Source organism: Cherax quadricarinatus, chromosome 36, assembly GCF_038502225.1.
Source record: "Cherax quadricarinatus isolate ZL_2023a chromosome 36, ASM3850222v1, whole genome shotgun sequence".
Taxonomy (NCBI): Eukaryota; Metazoa; Arthropoda; class Malacostraca; order Decapoda; family Parastacidae; genus Cherax; species Cherax quadricarinatus.
Window position 1 is genome coordinate 22,976,533 of NC_091327.1, and position 22,899 is coordinate 22,999,431.

General features: G+C 36.8%; 1 protein-coding gene across 4 annotated transcripts in view; it reads right to left on the reverse strand.

Annotated features, from left to right (window-relative positions):
• LOC128691377 (alkylated DNA repair protein alkB homolog 8) overlaps positions 1 to 22,899 on the reverse strand; it is a 49,667-nt gene that overhangs the window by 8,164 nt on the left and 18,604 nt on the right. For all 4 annotated transcript variants that reach the window (XM_070091573.1, XM_053780222.2, XM_070091572.1 and 1 more), the window contains 8 exons: positions 20,440 to 20,699; positions 19,200 to 19,434; positions 17,985 to 18,122; positions 12,689 to 12,886; positions 9,204 to 9,390; positions 7,784 to 7,965; positions 6,438 to 6,595; positions 564 to 653 (listed from right to left, as the gene is read on the reverse strand). In XM_070091573.1, coding sequence (XP_069947674.1) covers positions 564 to 653; positions 6,438 to 6,595; positions 7,784 to 7,965; positions 9,204 to 9,390; positions 12,689 to 12,886; positions 17,985 to 18,122; positions 19,200 to 19,434; positions 20,440 to 20,550 — 1,299 coding nt within the window. In that variant the 5' untranslated portion in view covers positions 20,551 to 20,699. The remainder of the gene's footprint in view (positions 1 to 563; positions 654 to 6,437; positions 6,596 to 7,783; positions 7,966 to 9,203; positions 9,391 to 12,688; positions 12,887 to 17,984; positions 18,123 to 19,199; positions 19,435 to 20,439; positions 20,700 to 22,899) is intronic.

Sequence of the window (22,899 nt, forward strand, 5' to 3'; positions counted from 1 at the left end):
TTAAATAAAGTAATGTGCGTATGTGGAAATCGTCGATGTTGCCGCCACCACGTCATTTTGAGTCAACTTCTCGGCACTGTATCTCGGTAAGTACTGATCAGATTTTTTTTTTCTTATTACCTTCACAAAAATATACTCTTTAATTCTGTAAGAAAAAATAATTTTTTTTTTTTTTTTCAAAATTTCTTGGACACTGGAGCACCACTTCAGATTTTGGCCTTGGACCCTGAAGGGGTTAATAATAAAAATAAAATAAAAATGAATATGAAGCCATATACAACAATACAGTAAACCCTCAATGTAAAGACTAACGTGAGACTGCTCAAATGTTCATTAAATCAGAATAATGTTAAAAAATAGCAAAACAAAAAGCATTGAAGTCCTGTACTGGTTACCTAATATACTACTGTACACAATTTAGATATAATGCATAAAAACTGAAAATAAAGGAGTTATAAGTAAAATATAACCAGTGGATTTTCCCCACAATGTTGAAAGTCAATTATATCGAGGACCGATATATCAAAGGTTTACTGTTATAAATACATATGTTTTTACTTTACCTGAAGAAGGGCATTGTTATGGCCCAAGTACTTGCCATTTCCACACCCAACATCCAAAAAAAACGAGCCCGGACGTAGAGAGCAAACAAACTGGAATTTTTAATATGTGTAATTAGATGAAGACCATTTAGCAAATAATTTAATATGGTTAAACACTGGACATTATGCTTACACTGGTGCTTGGTAATTATCATTCACTTGAGAACAGGCTATACATGTTTGACCAATAGATGTTTGATGAAAATGGATGAGCACCCCATGTGACAATACTTCATTTACTGTTAACCATATCATGATGGAATGTTCTTAATATTCTGCCTGCTAAAGACTTTGTTGCTCTTTGAGCAACCTAATGGAAATACCATCAATATCTGCAGAGAGTAAAAATAAGAAAGATCCTATCTTTTGATATTCATCATCCATAAACTTTTACAAAATTTACTTCGTTTCCACTTGGCACTATGCCCGTATGATCCATATCCCTTTATTAGGGATACCCTCCATATGCCATTACAAATGGAGGCCTTTACCCACCAACCAACTTACCGCCTTACCACCCATGCACAGTAATAATATAATATATTTATTTCTACAAGTATATGTACAAGTATATGTGAATCTGTTGGACTGTGAGCAGGGTAATATTTAGTGAAGGGATTCAGGGAAACCGGTTATTTTATATAACCAGACTTGAGTCCTGGAAATAGAAACAACAATGTCTGCACTCTAAATGAGGGGTTTGGGATATTGGCAGTTTGGAGAGATATATTGTGTATTTTTATACGTATATACTTCTAAACTGTTGTATTCTGGGCACCTCTGCAAAAAGTGATTACGTGTGAGTGAGGTAAAAATGTTGAATGATGATGAAAGTATTTTCTTTTTGGGGATTTTCTTTCTCTTAGGATCACCCTGCCTCGGTGGGAGACGGCCGACTTGTTGAAAAAAAAAAAAAAGATGTACAAGGTATACAGACCTAGCTGACATCAATGACATTTTTTTTTTTTCAACAAGTCGGCTGTCTCCCACCGAGGCAGGGTGACCCAAAAAAGAAAGAAAATCCCCAAAAAGAAAATACTTTCATCATCATTCAACACTTTCACCTCACTCACACATAATCACTGTTTTTGCAGAGGTGCTCAGAACACAACAGTTTAGAAGCATATACGTATAAAGATACACAACATGTCCCTCCAAACTGCTAATATCCCAAAACCCCTTCTTTAGAGTGCAGACATTGTACTTCCCATTTCCAGGACTCAAGTCCGGCGATATAAAAATAACCGGTTTCCCTGAATCCCTTCACTAAATATTACCCTGCTCACACTCCAACAGATCGTCAGGTCCCAAATACCATTCGTCTCCATTCACTCCTATCAAAAACGCTTATGCACGCCTGCTGGAAGTCCAAGCCCCTCGCCCACAAAACCTCCCTTACCCCTTCCTTCCAACCTTTTCGAGGACGACCCCTACCCCACCTTTCTCCTACAGATTTAAATGCTCTCCATGTCTTTCTACTTTGATCCCTTCTCTCTAAATGACCAAACCACCTCAACAACCCCTCTTCAGCCCTCTGACTAATATTTTTATTAACTCCACACCTTCTCCTAATTTCCACACTCCTAATTTTCTGCATAATATTTACACCACACATTGTCCTTAGACAGGACCATCTCCAGTACCTCCAACCGCCTCCTCGCTGCTGCATTCACAACCCAAGCTTCACACCCATATAAGAGTGCTGGCACTACTATACTTTCATACATTCCCTTCTTTGCCTCCATAGATAAAGTTTTTTTGACTCCACATATACCTCAACACACCACTCACCTTTTTTCCCTCATCAATTCTATGATTAACCTCATCCTTCATAAATCCATCTGCCGACACGTCAACTCCCAAGTATCTGAAAACATTCACTTCTTCCATACTCCTCCTCCCCAATTTGATATCCAATTTTTCTTTATTTAAATCATTTGATACCCTCATCACCATACTCTTTTCTATGTTCACTTTCAACTTTCTACCTTTACACACACTCCCAAACTCATCCACTAACCTTTGCAATTTTTCTTTAGAATCTCCCATAAGCACAGTATCATCAGCAAAAAGTAACTGTGTCAATTCCCATTTTGTATTTGATTCCCTATAATTTAATCCCACCCCTCTCCCGAACACCCTAGCATTTATTTCTTTTACAACCCCATCTATAAATATATTAAACAACCATGGTGACATTACACATCCCTGTCTAAGACCTACTTTTACCGGGAAGTAGTCTCCCTCTCTTTTACACACCCTAACCTGAGCCTCACTATCCTCATAAAAACTCTTTACAGCATTTAGTAACTTACCACCTATTCCATATACTTGCAACATCTGCCACATTGCTCCCCTATCCACTCTATCATATGCCTTTTCTAAAACCATAAATGCAATAAAAACTTCCCTACCTTTATCTAAATACTGTTCACATATATGTTTCAATGTAAACACTTGATCTACACATCCCCTACCCACTCTGAAACCTCCTTGCTCATCTGCAATCCTACATTCTGTCTTACCTCTAATTCTTTCAATTATAACCCTACCATACACTTTTCCTGGTATACTCAGTAAACTTTCTTTCTTTCAACACACTGGCCGTATCCCACCAAGGCAGGGTGGCCCAAAAAGAAAAACGAAAGCTTCTCTTTTAAATTTAGTAATTTATATGGGAGAAGGGGTTACTAGCCCCTTGCTCCCGGCATTTTAGTCGCCTCTTACAACACGCATGGCTTACGGAGGAAGAATTTTGTTCCACTTCCCCATGGAGATAACAGGAAATAAACAAGAACAAGAACTAGAAAGAAAATAGAAGAAAACCCAGAGGGGTGTGTATATATACGCTTGTACATGTATGTGTAGTGTGACCTAAGTGTAAGTAGAAGTAGCAAGACATACCTGAAATCTTGCATGTTTATGAGACAGAAAAAAAGGACACCAGCAATCCTACCATCACGTAAAACAATTACAGGCTTTCGTTTTACACTCACTTGGCAGGACGGTAGTACCTCCCTGGGCGGTTGCTGTCTACCAACCTACTACCTAGGACTCAGTAAACTTATGCCTCTATAATTTTTACAATCTCTTTTGTCCCCTTTCCCTTTATATAGAGGGACTATGCATGATCTCTGCTAATCCCTAGGTACCTTCCCCTTTTTCATACATTTATTAAACAAAAGTACCAACCACTCCAGCACTATATCCCCCCTGCTTTTAACAATTCTGTCATGATCCCATCAGTTACAGCTGCTTTACCCCCTTTCATTCTACGTAATGCCTCACGTACCTCCACCACACTTACATTCTGCTCTTCTTCACTCCTAAAAGATGGTATACCTCCCTGGCCATTGCATGAAATTACCGTCTCCCTTTCTTCATCAACATTTAAAAGTTCCTCAAAATATTCTCGCCATCTACCTAATACCTCCTCTCCCCATCTACTAACTCCCCTACTCTGTTTTTAACTGATAAATCCATACGTTCCCTAGGCTTTCTTTACTTGTTTAACTCACTCCAAAATTTTTTCTTATTTTCATTAAAATTTCTTGACAGTGCCTCTCCCATTCTATCACTTGCTCTTCTTTTGCACTTTCTCACCACTCTCTTCACCTTTCTTTTAATCTCCATATACTCTGCTCTTCTTATAACACTTCTTCTTTGTAAAAACCTCTCATAAGCTAACTTTTTCTCTTTTATCACACCCTTTACTTCATCATTCCACCAATCACTCCTCTTTCCTCCTGCCCCCACCCTCCTATAACCACAAACTTCTGCCCCACATTCTAATACTGCATTTTTAAAACTATTCCAACCCTCTTCAACCCCCCCCCACTACTCATCTTTGCACTAGCCCACCTTTCTGCCAATAGTCGCTTATGCCTCACCCGAACTTCCTCCTCCCTTAGTTTATACACTTTCACTTCCCTCCTACTTGTTGTTGCCACCTTCCTCTTGTCCCATCTACCTCTTACTCTAACTGTAGCTACAACTAAGTAATGATCCGATATATCAGTTGCCCCTCTATAAACATGTACATCCTGGAGCCTATCCATCAACCTTTTATCCACCAATACATAATCTAACAAACTACTTTCATTACGTGCTACATCATACTTTGTATATTTATTTATCCTCTTTTTCATAAAATATGTATTACTTATTACCAAATCTCTTTCTACACATAGCTCAGTTAAAGGCTCCCCATTTACATTTACCCCTGGCACCCCAAATTTACCTACTACTCCCTCCACAACATTTTTACCCACTTTAGCATTGAAATCCCCAAATACCACAAGTACTCTCACACTTGGCTCAAAACTCCCAACGCATTCACTCAACATTTCCCAAAATCTCTCTCTCTCCTCTACACTTCTCTCTTTTCCAGGTGCATATACGCTTACTATAACCCACTTTTCACATCCAACCATTATTTTACTCCACATAATCCTTGAAGTAATACATTTATAGTCCCTCTTTTCCTGCCATATCTTATCCTTCAACATTATTGCTACTCCTTCTTTAGCTCTAACTCTATTTGAAACCACTGATCTAATCCCGTTTATTCCTCTCCACTGAAACTCTCCCACCCCCTTCAGCTTTGTTTCACTTAAAGCCAGGACATCCAGCTTCTTCTCATTCATAACATCCACAATCATCTCTTTCTTATCATTTGCACAACATCCACGCACATTTAGACTTCCCACTTTGACAATTTTCTTCTTCTTAATCTTTTTTGTAATGACATATTACTATACAGAAAACCACCCTTGTTATACAGAGCATTTTGGGCAAATTAGGTAAATTTAATCCCAGAATGCGACCCACACCAGTTGACTAACACTCAAGTACCCATTTTACTACTGGGTGAACAGGGATGGCAGGTGTCTTTTGGAAACCCATCCTAATGTTTTCCAGTTGTACTGGGGAATCAATCCCTTGACCTCAGTGTGTGAGCTGAGTACACTAGTGATCAAGCTACGGGATATTCTTATTTTTTTTTTTTTTTTCAACAAGTCAGCCGTCTCCCACTGAGGCAGGGTGACCCAAAAAAAGAAAGAAAATCCCCAAAAAGAAATACTTTCATCACCATTCAACACTTTCACCACACTCACACATTATCACTGTTTTTGCAGAGGTGCTCAGAATACAACAGTTTAGAAGCATATACATATAAAGATACACAACATATCCCTCCAAACTGCCTTCATGAAAAGTTACAACTCATGTGTTCATAACTTCAAACCTATTTTCTGAAACACAATTATGTTATAATCAGAGATGAGAATAAAAAGGCACAATACCGACTGGAACAATACGTACACAAATAACCCACACAGAGAAGAATAATGCTTATGACTACATTAATTAATGGTCCAAATCAAACCAAATGTCATCATAGCTTCATTTTCCTATATATGGATTATTGTGCATTAGAAATGAGTTCCTGACCCTAATATTCCATATATAATTTTATATATAATTTCACTGTAAAGCAATTGTGGGAACTAAAGCGTCAAACACAAATAACCCATACACAGGAGAAACTTATGATGTTTTGGTTTGACTCAGACCATTAACTACGTAGTCCAAGTCGCACCAAAATGTTGTTATAGGTTTCCTTACTCTATGTGTGGGTTATTTGTGTATTGTTCCAGTGGTGGTATTGTACCTTTCTATTCTTTAAGTGTCATTCATTGGTTCATAAACTCTACCTCACCTATGATCATAAATATCATAAGTACAGTAACCAGTGACACAAGACTGCAACCATAATATACTGCAAATTTAAACAAAAACAACTTCCAAGATAGGACTTTCCTGGTAACTCACCTCTAACACTTGTGGCCATGGTTTGTGTCTTGTAACACTGAAGTGTTCAGCTATCTGATCATAGACTTGGAGCACATGTTCTCTTTCCAGTTTGGCAGCATTCCTGTCATCGAGCATGGTGGCTGATGCACTGCTGCTTTTCTCCTCTTGTGATGTGACTTTAGAATAAGAAGGTGATATACAATGTTTAATGACAGTCCTAAACAATGTTACCAGACATAAGGAATAAAGGACTGAATAAACATTATTCACTACATTTTTTTCCTCAACAAGTCAGCCGTCTCCCACCAAGGCAGGGTGACCCAAAAAGAAAGAAAATTCCCAAAAACAAAAATACTTTCATCATCATCAACACGTTCAGCTCACTCACACATAATCACTGTCTTTGCAGAGGTGGCCAGATACAACAGTTTAGAAGCATATATAAAGATATATAACATACCCCTCCAAACTGACAATATCCCAAACCCCTCCTATAAAGTGCAGGCATTGTACTTCCCATTTCCAGTACTCAAGTCCGGCTATATAACAATAACCGGTTTCCCTGAATCCCTTCACTAAATATTACCCTGCTCACACTCCAACAGCTCATCAAGTCCCAAAATCCATTCATCTCCATTCACTCTTATCTAACACGCTCACACATGCTTGCTGGAAGTCCAAGCCCCTCGCCCACAAAACCTTCTTTACCCCCTCCTCCAAGCTTTTCGAGGACGACCCCAACCCCGCCTTCCCCTACAGATTTATGTGCTCTCCAAGTCATTCTACTTTGATTCATTCTCTCTAAATAATCAAACCACCTCAACAACCCCTCTTCAGCCCTCTGACTAATACTTTTAGTAACTCCACACCTCCTCCTAATTTCCACACTCCAAATTCTCTGCATATTTACACCACACATTGCCCTTAGACAGAGACAGGACATCACTGCCTTCAGCCGCCTCCTCACTGCAGCATTTGCAACTCAAGGTTCACACCTATATAAGAGTGTTAGTACCACCATACTTTTGTACATTCCCATTCTCATTCCAGAGCCTAATCATTTGAAGGAACCCATTATAAACTTCTGAGTTATGGGTAGATGAATGCATCACCGAAGTGTTTTCTCATAAGAGAAAAAAAGTACAGTAAAGAAACTGTAAATTTCCAAAGTTTACATAAATTATAAAAATTAACAGCATACTAAATTGCCAAAGCTTAAATAAATTATAAAAATTAACTATCTTTTATATCTTAAATGCTTTTTGTAGGAAAATGAAGTGGATATACCATAGGTGAAGTTATGTAAGAGTTCACATGATGAAAACTTTATCTTTCATGAATGATATACACTGAATTCTAATCACCTTTTGATTTCTTGTAAGAATCACAAACAGTGGCAATGCGACACCAGCATTCTCCGTGTCGAACTTTTCTGAAGGTAAATGACACTCGCTCTTCACGTGGCAAAAGCTGTAGCCCAGTGGTGCTATTCTTATTCGGAACAACATCTGTCATACGAGGACAGATGCCATGTGACCACTCGTATCTGCAAGAAGAATTTATATGTATGACTGAAAATAACTACTTTCTGCTCTTTATTTAACCTGATAACTAATTCTTTATTACTAAATTGAAAAAGAGAAACTTTTGTTTTCCTTTCTGGGCCACCCTGCCTCGGTGGGATACAGCTGGTTTGTTGAAAAAAAAAAAAAACTAATTCTTTTGTGACACAAAAACCATAACTAACAAAAACTTAGACTCAATATCATTGCACCATATTACATGGACTCGTCACCCAGAATTACGTTAATACCTGGAATCACATTAATCATGCTAATATTAATTTTCTATCGTACACTTGGCATTATTGCAAAATTATCAAGATAATTCATTTATGATTGTTGCAGCAAAACAAACTAATTTATTCTCAAACTCATTACTGACATAAGAACATAAGAAAGAAGGAACACTGCAACAGGCCTACTGGCCTATGCGAGGCAGGTCTAATTCTCCTACCGGCTTAAGCCAGTGCATAATTTATATATGTTCTACACCAACATCTGACTTGAGATTACCCAGAGCATTATATGGGGCCAAATAGGTGTATACTTGGAGGGTATATCTGTAGGGTGTTTTGGGGTCAATGCTCCTACGGCCCAGTCCATGTCCAGGCCTCGAAAATGAAAAAAAAAAACTAATTATTATGAGTGTTCAAAAAATGAAATAAAATTTGTTTGTGAATTTTTTTTTTAGTTCCTATTACTGTATAATTTTGTTTTTATCCAGAAAGCATAGAAAGGTGCCCTCTTAACTTATAGAGCTACACTAATATATACAATAATTTTAACTTTAAACCAGAAACATAAAGGAATTCCCACGTTATCACACTGAAATGCACTACAGAAGAAAAAACTCCATGAACTACTACTGAATAAATATCCTACCTTAGTGAGAACACTGATGAATTAATCACAGTCGTATTTTTCTGAATACGTAGTATACTGTATTAGCCTTATATGCTATACATTTATGTTTCTTTCTAAGCAATTGTCACTTAACCATGTACAGTATTTAACCACTGTATATTCTGTAATTTTAATTACAAAGCTTCACATACAATGTACAGTAATCAATATGTGCAATTATGTTCCTTAGCTTAACTCTTGAAGAAATACTACGTACAATGGGCTGCTCAAAACTAGTAATTTGTAAACAATTTAACTAGTATGTAATGCTGTACTTTAAGAACATAACATGTTTAAATTCAGAAAGAGATAAGCTAACCTTGCAGGACCAGTCATTACACATAGTGACCTTGGTGGAAGGTACACAACATAATGACATGGTTTATTTTTCATTCCTTCACTGTTGCTAGGTATGTAGCGGAAGTCCATATTGACCCCTCCGCCTATACTCAGAGACAAGATCTCATCAGTAAATGAGCTGTGTGTGTCCACGTGTGGTGGTATTCCTGAACAAAACACAAAATTATTAAATTTCCATACAACCCTAATTACCAGAATACAATAATCCATATCTAACATCTTCAGATATATTACCAAAACATGTAAACAATTTTATATAATATCAGTTTATCATAACTATTCCATTGAAACTTTGAAATACGTGGAAAAGTTTTAAAGTTAAAATTAAACAAGCATTTACTTATGACATTACTTAGTGCTGTGGGATGACATTATATTAGTTGAGACTAGAATATTGCAATAACACAAAGAAGCACTACATTCTAAAGTAGAGTACATTAATAATTATAGAGAAATTATTTAAATTTAGAAAATTATTCAAGTTTATCAAAGCTATTCACTCAGAATATTTAGATTCAGTATGCCCTCACCCTGAACAGAAAATGCATTCCTATAAAACATTAAAACATAATGTATTTATTCAAAGTGTTCCTAGTTTACCACAGTCAATGAGTCAGGATTAAGTTCCAAACCCGTTTCAAACCCAGATACAATATTAAATACAGAAGGGCCTCAAGCTAATACTGCATCATTCCAGTGCCAAACTATCAGTCATTTCCACTGTGAGTGAATATTAGTGAAGCATTTATTATAATGTACTTCAAAGTTGATTTTAACGTACAGCCACAGAAACCTACTTCATAAAACTCACAGAAGGGCTGGTGTTTATCACCAGCCCTTTTGTGATGCTACACAGCTTTGAACAGTCTTGATATTTATTCGTGCCAGAACAAAGGAGCTATAAAATTTACTTCATAGTTGTAAATATTAACTTCAAATTATCTAAGCAAGTAGAAAACAAAAAACATTTACAGCATATTAATTATAGACATATGCCATCTACCTTATGACACAATACAGCCTAGAGCACACACACTTACATGCCTCAGGAGTGTGGAATATTAAATGACCCATTACACACCCCATGCTCTTGCTAAATCATTTATCTTTGAACCTCACTTTTTCATATTTAATTTTTACTGATACTAAGGTAAACTACTGTATGGTTACTGTAGTATAAACATTCCAAAATTATTTGATAATCTCACTTGTAGGCATCTCTTTTACATTCAAAATTTTGTAACTTTAGTGCTTAATAATTGCACTGTTAAGCCAAACTACTTAAGAGAAACTATGCAGTGCATAATTTAAAGCCTTCAATTCAGATATTACATACTGTCTGGCTAACTCATGACTAGTAAACAATAAGGAAGATTAAGTGGAAAAAATGGGCTCCTGCAAGGGTACTACAGCTCCTGGACAGCTAGTGTGACTACAGATAAAAAAAAAGTGGCTCAATTTTGACTGATGGACATTTTTTTCAGTTAAAAAGTTGCAACTCATCAATTTTTGTCAAATGGGAATTTTTATTAAAAGGACTTTGAAAGTTTACTGTGGTTGCAGAATCCATTATTTCTGTTTGCTATATAATTTATTTAATTTTCAAAAAAGCTACTTGAATTTATAGACAGGGCTACATAAAAAGCTGACTTTTTAAGGGGAAGTATGCCCTTCAATTTATGGCACAGAATATATGGTACTATACCATATGCACTTATTACACCAAAAGTACGAAAATTTATGGAAAACTTACTGAATTATGCTCTCGTGAAGTTAGTGCTCTCAGTGATATTTACACATCAGCTATTTTGCCCATTTTGAGCCCTACTTTCGACCAATTCCATTGTTCCAGTTGACCAAACTCATAGCCATTTCACTAGAACTCCTTTTGTTCTATCGACTGAGTACAAGAAATTGCCCATTTACAGATTTCAACTACCCAATAAAGTGATCAAAAATTGGTAATTTAGCCAAATTCATACACAATTTGAGTAAGGCCAATTTCAAAGCAGGGTCTAGAATTAACAATAGAAACATTCCTAGCACTAAGATAATATTTTCTCTGTTCATTAATCATGTCTCCAGGCCCCTCTTATATTATGGTTGCTTTCTATTTTAAATTTTTATTCACACAAAAAATAGAAGATTTACTGTTATGCAGACTACTGCATTATGTAAAAATGGTATAAACAATACCAGCGCATTTGTGAAAGCATATTAGACCCATCAGTTGATGTGTATTGAACACGCAATATGATTTATTTACTCTTGAACATTGGCAAAAATCGAACATTTCCACTACTTAGAGCTCAATTTCAAAGTACATACTTTTAGTCTGTAAACTATTCTAAATCATCTCTATTTCTGTAATATATCTTCCATTCAATCAAATGAGACCAAGAAAACAAGAATAAAACCATAAATACTATATGACAATACACCACAAAGTCGGTGTTTTAAACCAAAAACCATGGTCGGAGTTTATTTTTCCCCATTATGCACTGCGTGGTGCAGGATTTTTTTTATACTGTGCACACTGACCACTCAGACCCATTCTCTCATATATAGGCCTACCAGCTTTCTAGAATTTTCTAGAATTTTGGTGTAATATTACAGGACAAACAGTGAGAGGGTTAATGAAGGAGTTCCGCTCCTAAAACCTCGTCAGTAAACGAATCCATCATTAAGTGGTAGTGGGTTTGTGTCAATCATCTTTGATATTGTTTTAATGTCATCTTTGCACCATTTATAACATTTCTGGTATATTTTAAATGTTTATACAGTAGTGTACTGTATATTGTAATAAACAGAATAGAGAAAATCAGCTCTAACATACATTATACAGTATTGGTATGCATACTGGTCAGAGAGCCCGTCGTAAGTCTGAGTCGTTGGTAAATGAGTACGTCGCTAAGTGAGGAGAGGCTGTAATTAAAGTTAAAGAGTAAGTAAGTAAGTAAAGTAAGTAAAGTTTATTTCTTTGTAAAGGTTACAATGTGTAATTACAATTTTGATTTGCTAAGTATAAAGATAGCCATTATCATGCCATGGCATTTTGGGCAAACTAATCCTAATACATAATAACTAATTAAAACTAGATAAGATAATAGTACATAGTAACTATACTTAAAACTAGACAAGAAGTAGTGGTTAACTGTTTTACAATCTTATTTAAACTTAATACAAGTGAAAGGTAGTAAGGTGGAGTAGGGTTCGGTAAAATAATCTTGAAATTGCACACAAAATCTACGTACAAGCAATGGTGCAGGTGGTAATATTTTATGGATTTAGTGTTTAACAGATCTCTACATAAGGTCAAATACATATATTATGCAGTAATTTATGTCTAAGTTAAAATAAAATCACAATAATGTAATTATAAATTGTTTATATAAAAATATATAACATTACATAAACAAGATAAAATACATGGCAAGTATTTACCTTGGCCTGGGAGGTATCTATTGATAGTCAACTGGTCTGGAACAACTGGCATGCAGCCTTCTTCAACAAATCTCTTAACAATGGGCATCAAGACTGGTGGAATTCTCTGTGCCAAAGGATGTTCCTTGTCAACTGAATTGCTGCTGTAATTGAACTCATAGCCAAAGTGACGAACTTGACGGTGTTTTAGAATGCTTCCTAGAAATAAACATACATAAGTATTTACATCGTCATCATTAAGCAGTAAGGCACACTCAGCATCGTGGGAAAGCCAATACCACCTTCCTCTAGCAAAATATTCATGGTACTATCTCCAATAATTTTATAAAATGCATGTAAATTAGGTAATACCCAAGAAGGTACTACTACCATCCTGCCAAATGAGTGTGAAATGGAAACCTGTAATTGCTTTACATGATGGTAGGATTGCTGGTGTCTTTTTTTCAATCTCATTAACACTTGGGATAACAGGTATATCTTGCTACTTCTATTTACACTTAAGTCACACTATACATGCATATACAGGCATATATATTTACACACCCATTGGGTTTTCTTCTATTTTCTTAATAGTTCTTTTTCTTTATTTCCTCTTATCTCCATTGAGAAGTGGAAGAGAATTCTTCCTCCGTAAGCCATGTGTGTCATAAGAGGCGATGAAAATGCTGGGAGCAAGGGGCTAGTAGCCCCTTCTCCTATATAAATTACTAAATTTAGAAAAGAAAAACTTTTGTTATTCTTTTAAGGTCACCCTGCCTCAGTGGGATACGGCCGGTTCATTGAAAGAATGCGTAAATTACTCTACTAGAACTGTAACAGACAAAATATCAATTATTCATTCCCTCCTAACACCTTTCCTTCACTAATCCACCAGTGCAGCTGGAACTTTCATTGGCTGTAACAGAGCAATGGCTTCTACCTTGAGAATGGAACCATCATATCCTGAATATTTTTTAATCAGAACTCAAAATCTTAACTTAGTGCTGTAAAATCTATGTACAACACTTTAAAAATTACAAATTATTATTACTATAATAATAATAATAATAATATCATTAGTATTATTATTATTACGTAAACTCCTTTCATTGAAACATGTACACAAATAATACATGTTAAATATTTCCCCCTCCAGCTACACCAAACTTTCCAGTGCTGAAGCCATTTTACTTCCTTGATGCACTCTACTCTCAATATTCACACAAATTCCTTCTCTGTCAATCGAATAACAAGTCTTTAAACCTATGCACAGACTCACCCTTTTCCATTCACCCACAGTATGGTGAATATGAGGTGTTAGGTTGAGGGTGGAGTATTGATTAAACTGATTTGTATATGAGGAAAGTTGTTCCTTAGTAGATCCAAGGAGTGACCCATCTTCCAACCTTTTTCAGTATTTGGGAGAAAACAAACACCTTAAGATGCAACCACTTGGCTTGAGCTCCCGATGTGAGCAACCCTCCTTTTGTTTATTTAGTTACTACTGCTTAATTATAAATAAATAAAAGTTAATAAACAGAACATTAAATTAACCAAGTCTAAACTGACTGAGAAGTTGAAATTATTAAATTATGGTAATATGTTAGATTTAGTGGAAAAATCACTCTAATTGGTGAACTTGTTGTATAGAGATGTGACCCACTGTAGTTTAATAAACTCAGACCAGAGAGCAGCAAGACACCACACGTAGTACAGTGAACAGGATGGATGTTCTGGGAACTGCAGTGTGTCCTGGCGTGGGATACAAGAAATGAGAGTTAGGATACAAGTCCTCATTACGTTGGTCTGCAACGGGCTCTAACATTACTCACAATAGTTGCTGTATCATGGACTGTCAGTCTTTTGTTTCTTCTTTTTCAGGTCAACCTGCCTTGGTAGGAAACAGCCGGTGTGTTAAACAAAAATTCAGTGAAAAAATTATCCATATTAGCAGGGAATATAATTTAAAGTACTTGGAAATCTAGATCTGTACTGTACTAAATACTATACATATATTGTAACATGATTAGGACCAACAATTATAATTCAAGATATTAAATTTATACAGGATGGGCCCACTTTATGGCATTTCACTAATGCAGCAGGTTTCAATTATACCCATTCTTCATTTTTTCAGACTTCCTACAATAAATATATTCAACATTAACCCTTAAACTGTCCAAACGTAGATCTACATCCACGTGCAGGGGGCTAAAAATGTAGATCTACATTTTTTCTACATGCTTTCAAATGGGGAAAATCAAGGTAGGAGCGCTATGCACGTGAACGTAGATTTACATTTGGACAGTTGAAGGGTTAACTATAAGCTAGGGATGAAAATATTTTAAGGTAAGTAATGTGGCAGATGTTGCAAGTGTATGGAATAGGTAGTAAGTTACTAAATGTTGTAAAGGGTTTTTATGAGGATAGTGAGGCTCAGGTTAGGGTGTGTAAGAGAGGGAGATTACTTCCCAGTAAAAGTAGGTCTTAGACAGAGATGTGTAATGTCACCATGGTTGTTTAATATATTTAAAGATGGGGGTTGTTAAAGAAGCAAGTGCTAGGGTGTTGGGGAGAGGGGTGGGATTAAATTATGAGGAATCAAGTACAAAATGGGAGTTGACACAGTTAATTTTTGCTGATGATACTGTGCTTATTAGAGATTCTAAGGAAAAGTTGCAAAGGTTAGTGGACAAGTTTGGGAAGATGTGTAAAGGTAGAAAGTTGAAAGCGAACATGGGTAAGAGTAAGGTGATGAGGGTGTCAAACATTTTAGATAAAGAAAAATTGGATATCACATTGGAGAGAGGGAGTATGGAAGAAGTGAATGTTTTCAGATATTTGGGAGTTGACTTGTCAGTGGATGGGTTTATGAAGGCTGAGGTTAACCATAGAATTGATAAAGAAAAAAAAGGTGAGTGGTGCGTTGAGGTATATGTGTAGACAAAAAACGTTATCTATGGAGGCAAAGAAGGGAATGTATGAAAGTATAGTGGTACCAACACTCTTATATGGGTGTGAAGTTTGGGTTGTAAATGCTGCAGCAAGGAAGAGGTTGAAGGCAGTGGAGATGTCCTGTCTAAGGACAATGTGTGGTGTAAATATTATGCAGAGAATTCGGAGTGTGGAAATTAGAAGGAGTGGAGCTAATAAAAGTATTAGTCAGAGGGCTGAAGAGGGGTTGTTGAAGTGGTTTGGTCATTTAAAGAGAATGGATCAAAGTAGAATGACATGGAGAGTGTATAAATCTGTAGGGGAAGGAAAGCAGGATAGAGGTCGTCCTTGAAAAGGTTGGAGGGAGAGGGTAAAGGAGGTTTTGTGGGCGAGGGGCTTGGACTTCCAGCAAGCATGTGTGAGCGTGTTAGATAGGAGTGAGTGGAGACAAATGGATTTTGGGACCTGACGAGCTGTTGGAGTGTGAGCAGGGTAATATTTAGTGAAGGGATTCAGGGAAACCAGTTATTTTTATATAGCCAGACTTGAGTACTGGAAATGGGAAGTACAGTGCCTCCACTTTAAAGGAGGGGTTTGGGAGTCTGTGGAGACAAAGAACTTTGTCCTTGGATGTATGAGAGTATAGTTTTACCAACGCTCTTATATGGGTAAGCGTGGGTGATGAATGTTTGGAGGCAGTGGAGGTTAGGAGGAGGTGCGGGATTACCAAAACTGTTGTCCAGAGGGCTGAGGAAGGGTTGTTGAGGTGGTTCGGACATGTAGAGAGAATGGAGCGAAACAGAATGACTTCAAGAGTGTATCAGTCTGTAGTGGAAGGAAGGCGGGGTATCGGCCTAGGAAAGGTTGGAGGGAGGGGGTAAAGGAGGTTTTGTGTGCGAGGGGCTTCATATGTATATACTTCTAAACTGTTGTATCTGGGCACTTCTGCAAAGACAGTGATTATGTATGAGTGAGGTGAAAGTGTTGATGATGAAAGTATTTTCTTTTTGGGGATTTTCTTTCTTTTTGGATCACACTGCCTCGGTGGGAGACGGCCGACTTGTTGAAAAAATACTATTAGTAGTGTTAAGTCACATCCTGGGAATGGACAATTGCATTCCTGTCCCCAATACAGGTATCAAAATAAACAAAATCAACCAACAAAGTTGCCAAACCAAGGAAGCTTAACCCTTTCAGGGTCCAGAGGCCAAATTTCAAAGTGCACACCAGGGTCCAAGAATTTTCAAAAAAAAATTTTGTTATTTTTTCTTATGAAATGGTAGAGAATCTATTTCTGAAGGTAATAAAACAAAAAGTACGAAATTTGATGGAAAATTGACGAAATTATGCTCTCGCGAATCTTGATGTGTCAACGATATTTATAAACTGGCGATTTTGCCAACTTTGATTCCCATTTTAGGCCAATTACATTATTCCAGTCGACCAAATTCTTAGCTATTTCACTAGTATTACTTCTATTCTATCGATTGAGCACAATAAATCGCCCAGTCAACTGTTTCAACTACAAAATAAAGTGATTGGAAATTGGTAATTTGGCCAATTTAACACAAAGTTCAAAATATTCCAATTTCAAAATAGGGTCCAGAATACACAATGCAGACATTCCTGGCACTAAACTAACATTTCCTCTGTTCATTAGTTATGTTTTGAGGCTTTACAAATGAATTCCATTTTTATTTTTTATTCACATAATGAATTTTTATTCAAACCAAAAAATAGAACATTTACTGTTATGCAATATTGTAATAATTGTATAAATATCATCACCACATTTGTGAATGTATATTAGACCCACAAGCTGGCGTGTATTAGACGTGTGAGGTCGTTTGTTTACTTTTGAACATCGACAAAAATTTAACATTTCCGCTGCTTTGAGCTCAGTTTCAAGCCATTTCCAGTGCTAACACCAATCAAAATCATCTCTATTTCTGTAATATATCTTCCATTCTATCAAATGAGACCAAGAAATCACAAATACAACTATGAAAAACATATGAAAAAAACTGCAAAGTCGCTGTTTTAATCGAAAATCACGGTTTCAGTTTTTTTTTCTTATTATACACTGTGCGCTGCAGGATATCTAGGCCCAAATTTACCACTCACAGCTTATCAGAGTGAGCTGAGCTCATGGCGTAGATCTACGGTTTGGACCCTGAATGTAAAGCCATAGATATACGGCACGGACCCTGAAAGGGTTAAGATTTCACAAAGCAGAACTTTCTATTCTCCTATTTTACTCTAGGTAGCAATACCAATATTTTAAGGAATACTAACATCTGTCACAGATGATTTATATTAGATGACACTTGAGCTTTCACTCAAAGTGATTAAATGGCTAAGTATAAAATGAAAGAGCTCATACCTTCTGGTATACTGAAAGGACTATCACCCCAGTCAATTAATTGCATCAGTTGTATCTCCTCCTCTGCTGATATAAAATCTTCTAACACCATCAAGCCAGGTGGAAACTTGAACTGTATTGGTGATGGATCTGATGGCACTATTAGAAAGAGGACATAATATGTACATAATGGAACATTTATCTGTCTATATCTTTACTTTTTTGATTACAATACTGTAATTTTTTTTTTATTATAATAATAATATCTTTGGAGCAAGGGGCTAGTAACCCCTTCTCCCGAATAAATTACTAAATTTAAAAGAGAAACTTTCATTTTTCTTTTTGGGCCACCCTGCCTTGGTGGGATACGGCCAGTGTGTTGAAAGAAAGAAAGAAGAATAATATCTTTCCTACGTGACATTTTCTCTACATTGTATTTTAATACAAGGTGCACGAAACCTTTGTATATTTCAGTTACTAGACTGCAGAATTATAAAGTGGGAAACTAGATGTACTGCGAAGACATCATCAAAAAAAAGTAAAATAATTCTGTACCAGAGTCACAGATGGGTTTACCCAGCCACGGATAATAAACAATGGATGTTTAGATTTAGAAAGGACATAGGTAAGTGCTGGTTTTCTAACAGAGTTGTGGATGCATGGAACAGTCTTCCCAGTGGGGTGATCGAGGCTAGGACCTTGGGTGGCTTTAAGGAGAGATTGGACGGATATATGAGTGGGAGGGCTGGGTTTGATCAGTGTCATTGGGTATGGGAATAAATTCTTGGGTAGCTTTGGGTAGAGGTTGTTTTGATAAGGACCTGCCTTGCATGGGCCAGTAGGCCTTCTGCAGTGTTCCTCCATTCTTATGTTCTTATTTTCTTATGTGACAAAGCTTGGAGATCAACTTATTCATAAATGCAATTACATTAATGTGTTTTATTTAATTTAATCTCACTATTATTCAGGGATGGCACCAAGGGAAAGGGATGGGGGGCTGGGAAGACTGAAGTCCCTCCAAAATTCCGTCAGCCCCTAAAGCCCCCAATAAAAGTAGTAATAATAATAATGCTGCTTCAAAATAAGTCTCCAAGTCCTACCTCCAACAAGAGTGCCAATCCTCATTATTATTATAATCAAAAAGAAGCACTAAACCACAAGGGCTATACAGCACTGTGTGCCAATCCTCAGCCTTCCCTGACATTAATAATGAAAATTAACATATCCAGTAATTACCTTTATTAACATAGGACATGTATACAGGAGAAGCAGATCCTCGTACATCAAGGCGGCCATGAGCAGCTTGAAAAACTGTCTGAGCTTGCTCAGGGGATGAGAAAGAGGCAAAGCTATACTGCTTGCCTGGAATCAAGGTGAGAGCTTCAAGACCACATCCAACTGCTGTGATTAGTTCAACCAGAGATGATTCATCAGCATTTGTAGTCAGTCCAGCATTTCCTATGAGGATATGCTGTAAGCAAACATATTTTTAAGTGGTTTTAAGCAATACATCTGTATAATACAATTAGTATACATTACAGTGGTTCACATACATAGGTTATTTACCTATACGTTTTCTTTTTTTTTTTTGACTCCTGCACAACCCCTGAATTGAAAACTAACCACAAAGCATTTCTTTCCAAATGTGCTCAATGGATGGCTCATACCCAAATCCCTATTTTTAGATGTTCTTTATTATGAGTGTTAAAATTAATCAGATTAGAGTGATATTTATAGAATGGCCTTTGAAATACAAAATGAGCCCAAGTCTGAAATAGAATGTACTGCAAGAAAAGAATTTTGTATTATTATCATTATTCACAAAATCAGGTTTCTCATGGCCTCTATGACTTTACCTCTCACAAATTTTGGGGTTTAAGTGTAAATATATAGGCTCCAATTAATTACAATCGAGTAACTACAATTTTGCAAATCCCTAATAAGATGTTTCATGCTTTAAGAAATAAGTCAATGCAGAGTATATATTACTTCATACTTTGAATGACTAAACTTTTTCAGCATGTTAGATACCCAGAGTATACCTGGAGGGTGTTCCAAGGGTTAATTCTCCTGCAGCCCAGTCCACAACCAGGCTTTCAGGATGACCTGCCTTCTAGAAAACTAAAAGACAGGACAGGTAAGGCAAAAGTAAATGATTACTGGAAATGTGTAAGGTATCCCTCTACCTTAGTACTTACGGTATTACTCTCTAACTGCGATACCTAGGGTATCCTTTTATGCTTGGGATGTTTAGGGTATATATTTCTAGAGGAGATACCTGAAGTACTCCTCTATTGGGGTTATCTAAGGTATCCTTCTAGCTGGGATATCTAAGGTACCCCTCTGCTTACTGTATCCAAGGCATCCCCCTCCCAAGATGCCTTTTAATTTAGAAAAAAATTTAAATCATTCAGTCATAATATATGGCAGAACAAAATGTTTTATTATATTTCTTCTTAAATGATATTTTTCTTACCTTAGTTGGGGTTTGCCTGATACAGATATCAGGCATATCGCTCTGTAGAATGTTTATGCATCTTTTTATCTTTCTTTGAGCTTTACACATTTCTCTCTTGCTATGCTCCATTTTCCAAAGATACCAGGTGTTATACTTTTAAAAAAAAGAAACTACTAATGCTTCTTAAAAGAAACAAAATCCTTCTGTTGTAAAACCACTTTCCCTTTTCCAGTCTCCTTTATTTATAAAACGTATTCTTAATCTTCATATCTGGCTCTCTGAAAAAATTATAGCTCAATATTATGATCATATATTGGCATTAGGTCAAGATTACAAAGACAAAAATCATTATAGACATGTAACACGCTTGATACCAAATTTTACAACCATATCTAGTACATGTATTTTGAAAGAAAAATATATTGTATGTCTCCCACGGCCTATTGATTATTATATTCATGGGGAAGCATCAAACCCATAAGGGTCATATAGTCAGCCTATTGATGAAACTAAATAGAGATAAGACAAACTGTAACAAGCTTACTAAAGTATACGAGCCCTAGCGATATACAGTGGACCCCCGCATAACGATGGCATCACATAGCGATTATTTCGCATACCGCTTACTTTAATTGCAAAAATTTTGCCTCACATACCGCTTAAAAACCCGCTTACCGATTTTCTTCCGAGACGCGCTCACATGTTCCGCCGGTGGCATTGTTTACCAGCCAGCCTCCGCGGTAACATCCAAGCATACAATCGGAATATTTCGTATTATTACAGTGTTTTCGGTGCTTTTTCTGGAAAATAAGTGACCATGGGCCCCAAGAAAGCTTCTAGTGCCAACCCTACAGCAATAAGGGTGAGAATTACAATAGAGATGAAGAAAAAGATCATTGATAAGTATGAAAGTGGAGTGCATGTCTCCGACCTGGCCAGGTTGTATAATAAACCCCAATCAACCATCGCTACTATTGGTGGTACAGCTGCTGCTGCTGCTGCACTGTCAGCTGCTGCTGCTGCTGTAGCACCGTTGTTGGTGTGGCTTATTGAGAATACCAAGAAACAATTAACCCCAGAGGATTTGCCACCCAGGATAACCCAAAAAAGTCAGTGTCATCGAAGACTGTCTAACTTATTTCCATTGGGGTCCTTAATCTTATCTCCCAGGATGCAACCCACACAAGTCGACTAACACCCAGGTGAACAGGGAAAAATGCCTGGAACTAGTGCTCATATTGGTGAATTTAAAGCCAGCAAAGGTTGGTTTGAGAGATTTAAGAATCGTAGTGGCATACACAGTGTGATAAGGCCTGTTCTGGAAGAAAATGCCAAACAGGACCTACAGTACTCAGGAGGAAAAGGCACTCCCAGGACACAGTGTCTCATCAGTCATTGCTGCATCTTCAATAAAGGTAAGTGTCATTTATTCTTCATTTAGTAGACTAGTACATGCACAATATATACTGTGCATGTACTACTCTACTATTGTGCATGTATCCTTCTCTTTGTGTGTGGGAAAATGTATATTTCATGTGGTAAAATTTTTTTTTTCATACTTTTGGGTGTCTTGCACGGATTAATTTTATTTCCATTATTTCTTATGGGGAAAATTCATTCACATAACGATTATTTCGCATAACAATTACCCCTCTTGCACGGATTAAAATCGTTAACCGGGGGTCCACTGTACATGTATATATGCACACTGTACTGTACATGTGTAGTTTTCTTGTACAGTATACGATGGTGTGCATTGCCATTTGATTACTTCCTTTGTTTTTTGGGTGATGTTATTATGGACTTTATTTCAGAGGATGTGGGAAGTGATAAAAGGAATTAAAGCAGATATTAGTAAGACACAGTAGTTACTGCCACTAATTTGTCTCTGAGATAGTGGTTGCTACATTAGTTATAAGGGAAGACAACCTGCTGAGTTTATTATAGTGTGTGTCTATGAAAATAAATGGTATAAAATACCGACACACTGGAAACATAAACACATATGCAGTTTAATGTGATCCTTTATTGACAACGTTTCGCCCACACAGTGGGCTTTTTCAAGTCACACACAGATCTACCTGGGGTGGAAGGTACGGGAGTATTTATAGTCAGGTTCAGAATGTTGAGGTCAGGTGAAGAATGCTGTATCTGATGATCTACCGGGTGGGGTAGATCATCAGATGCAGCATTCTTCACCTGACCTCAACATTCTGAACCTGACTATAAATACTCCCGTACCTTCCACCCCAGGTAGATCTGTGTGTGACTTGAAAAAGCCCACTGTGTGGGCGAAACGTTGTCAATAAAGGATCACATTAAACTGCATATGTGTTTATGTTTCCAGTGTGTGTCTATAGTGAGGACTCTAATTCATTATCTTTTAAAAGTTTTATTGATTTCTTATTAAGGCAAAGCAAAGCTTTTTTCTAAGTCCCATCTTGGACCACTATCTGAAAGGATTTATGTATGTGGTGT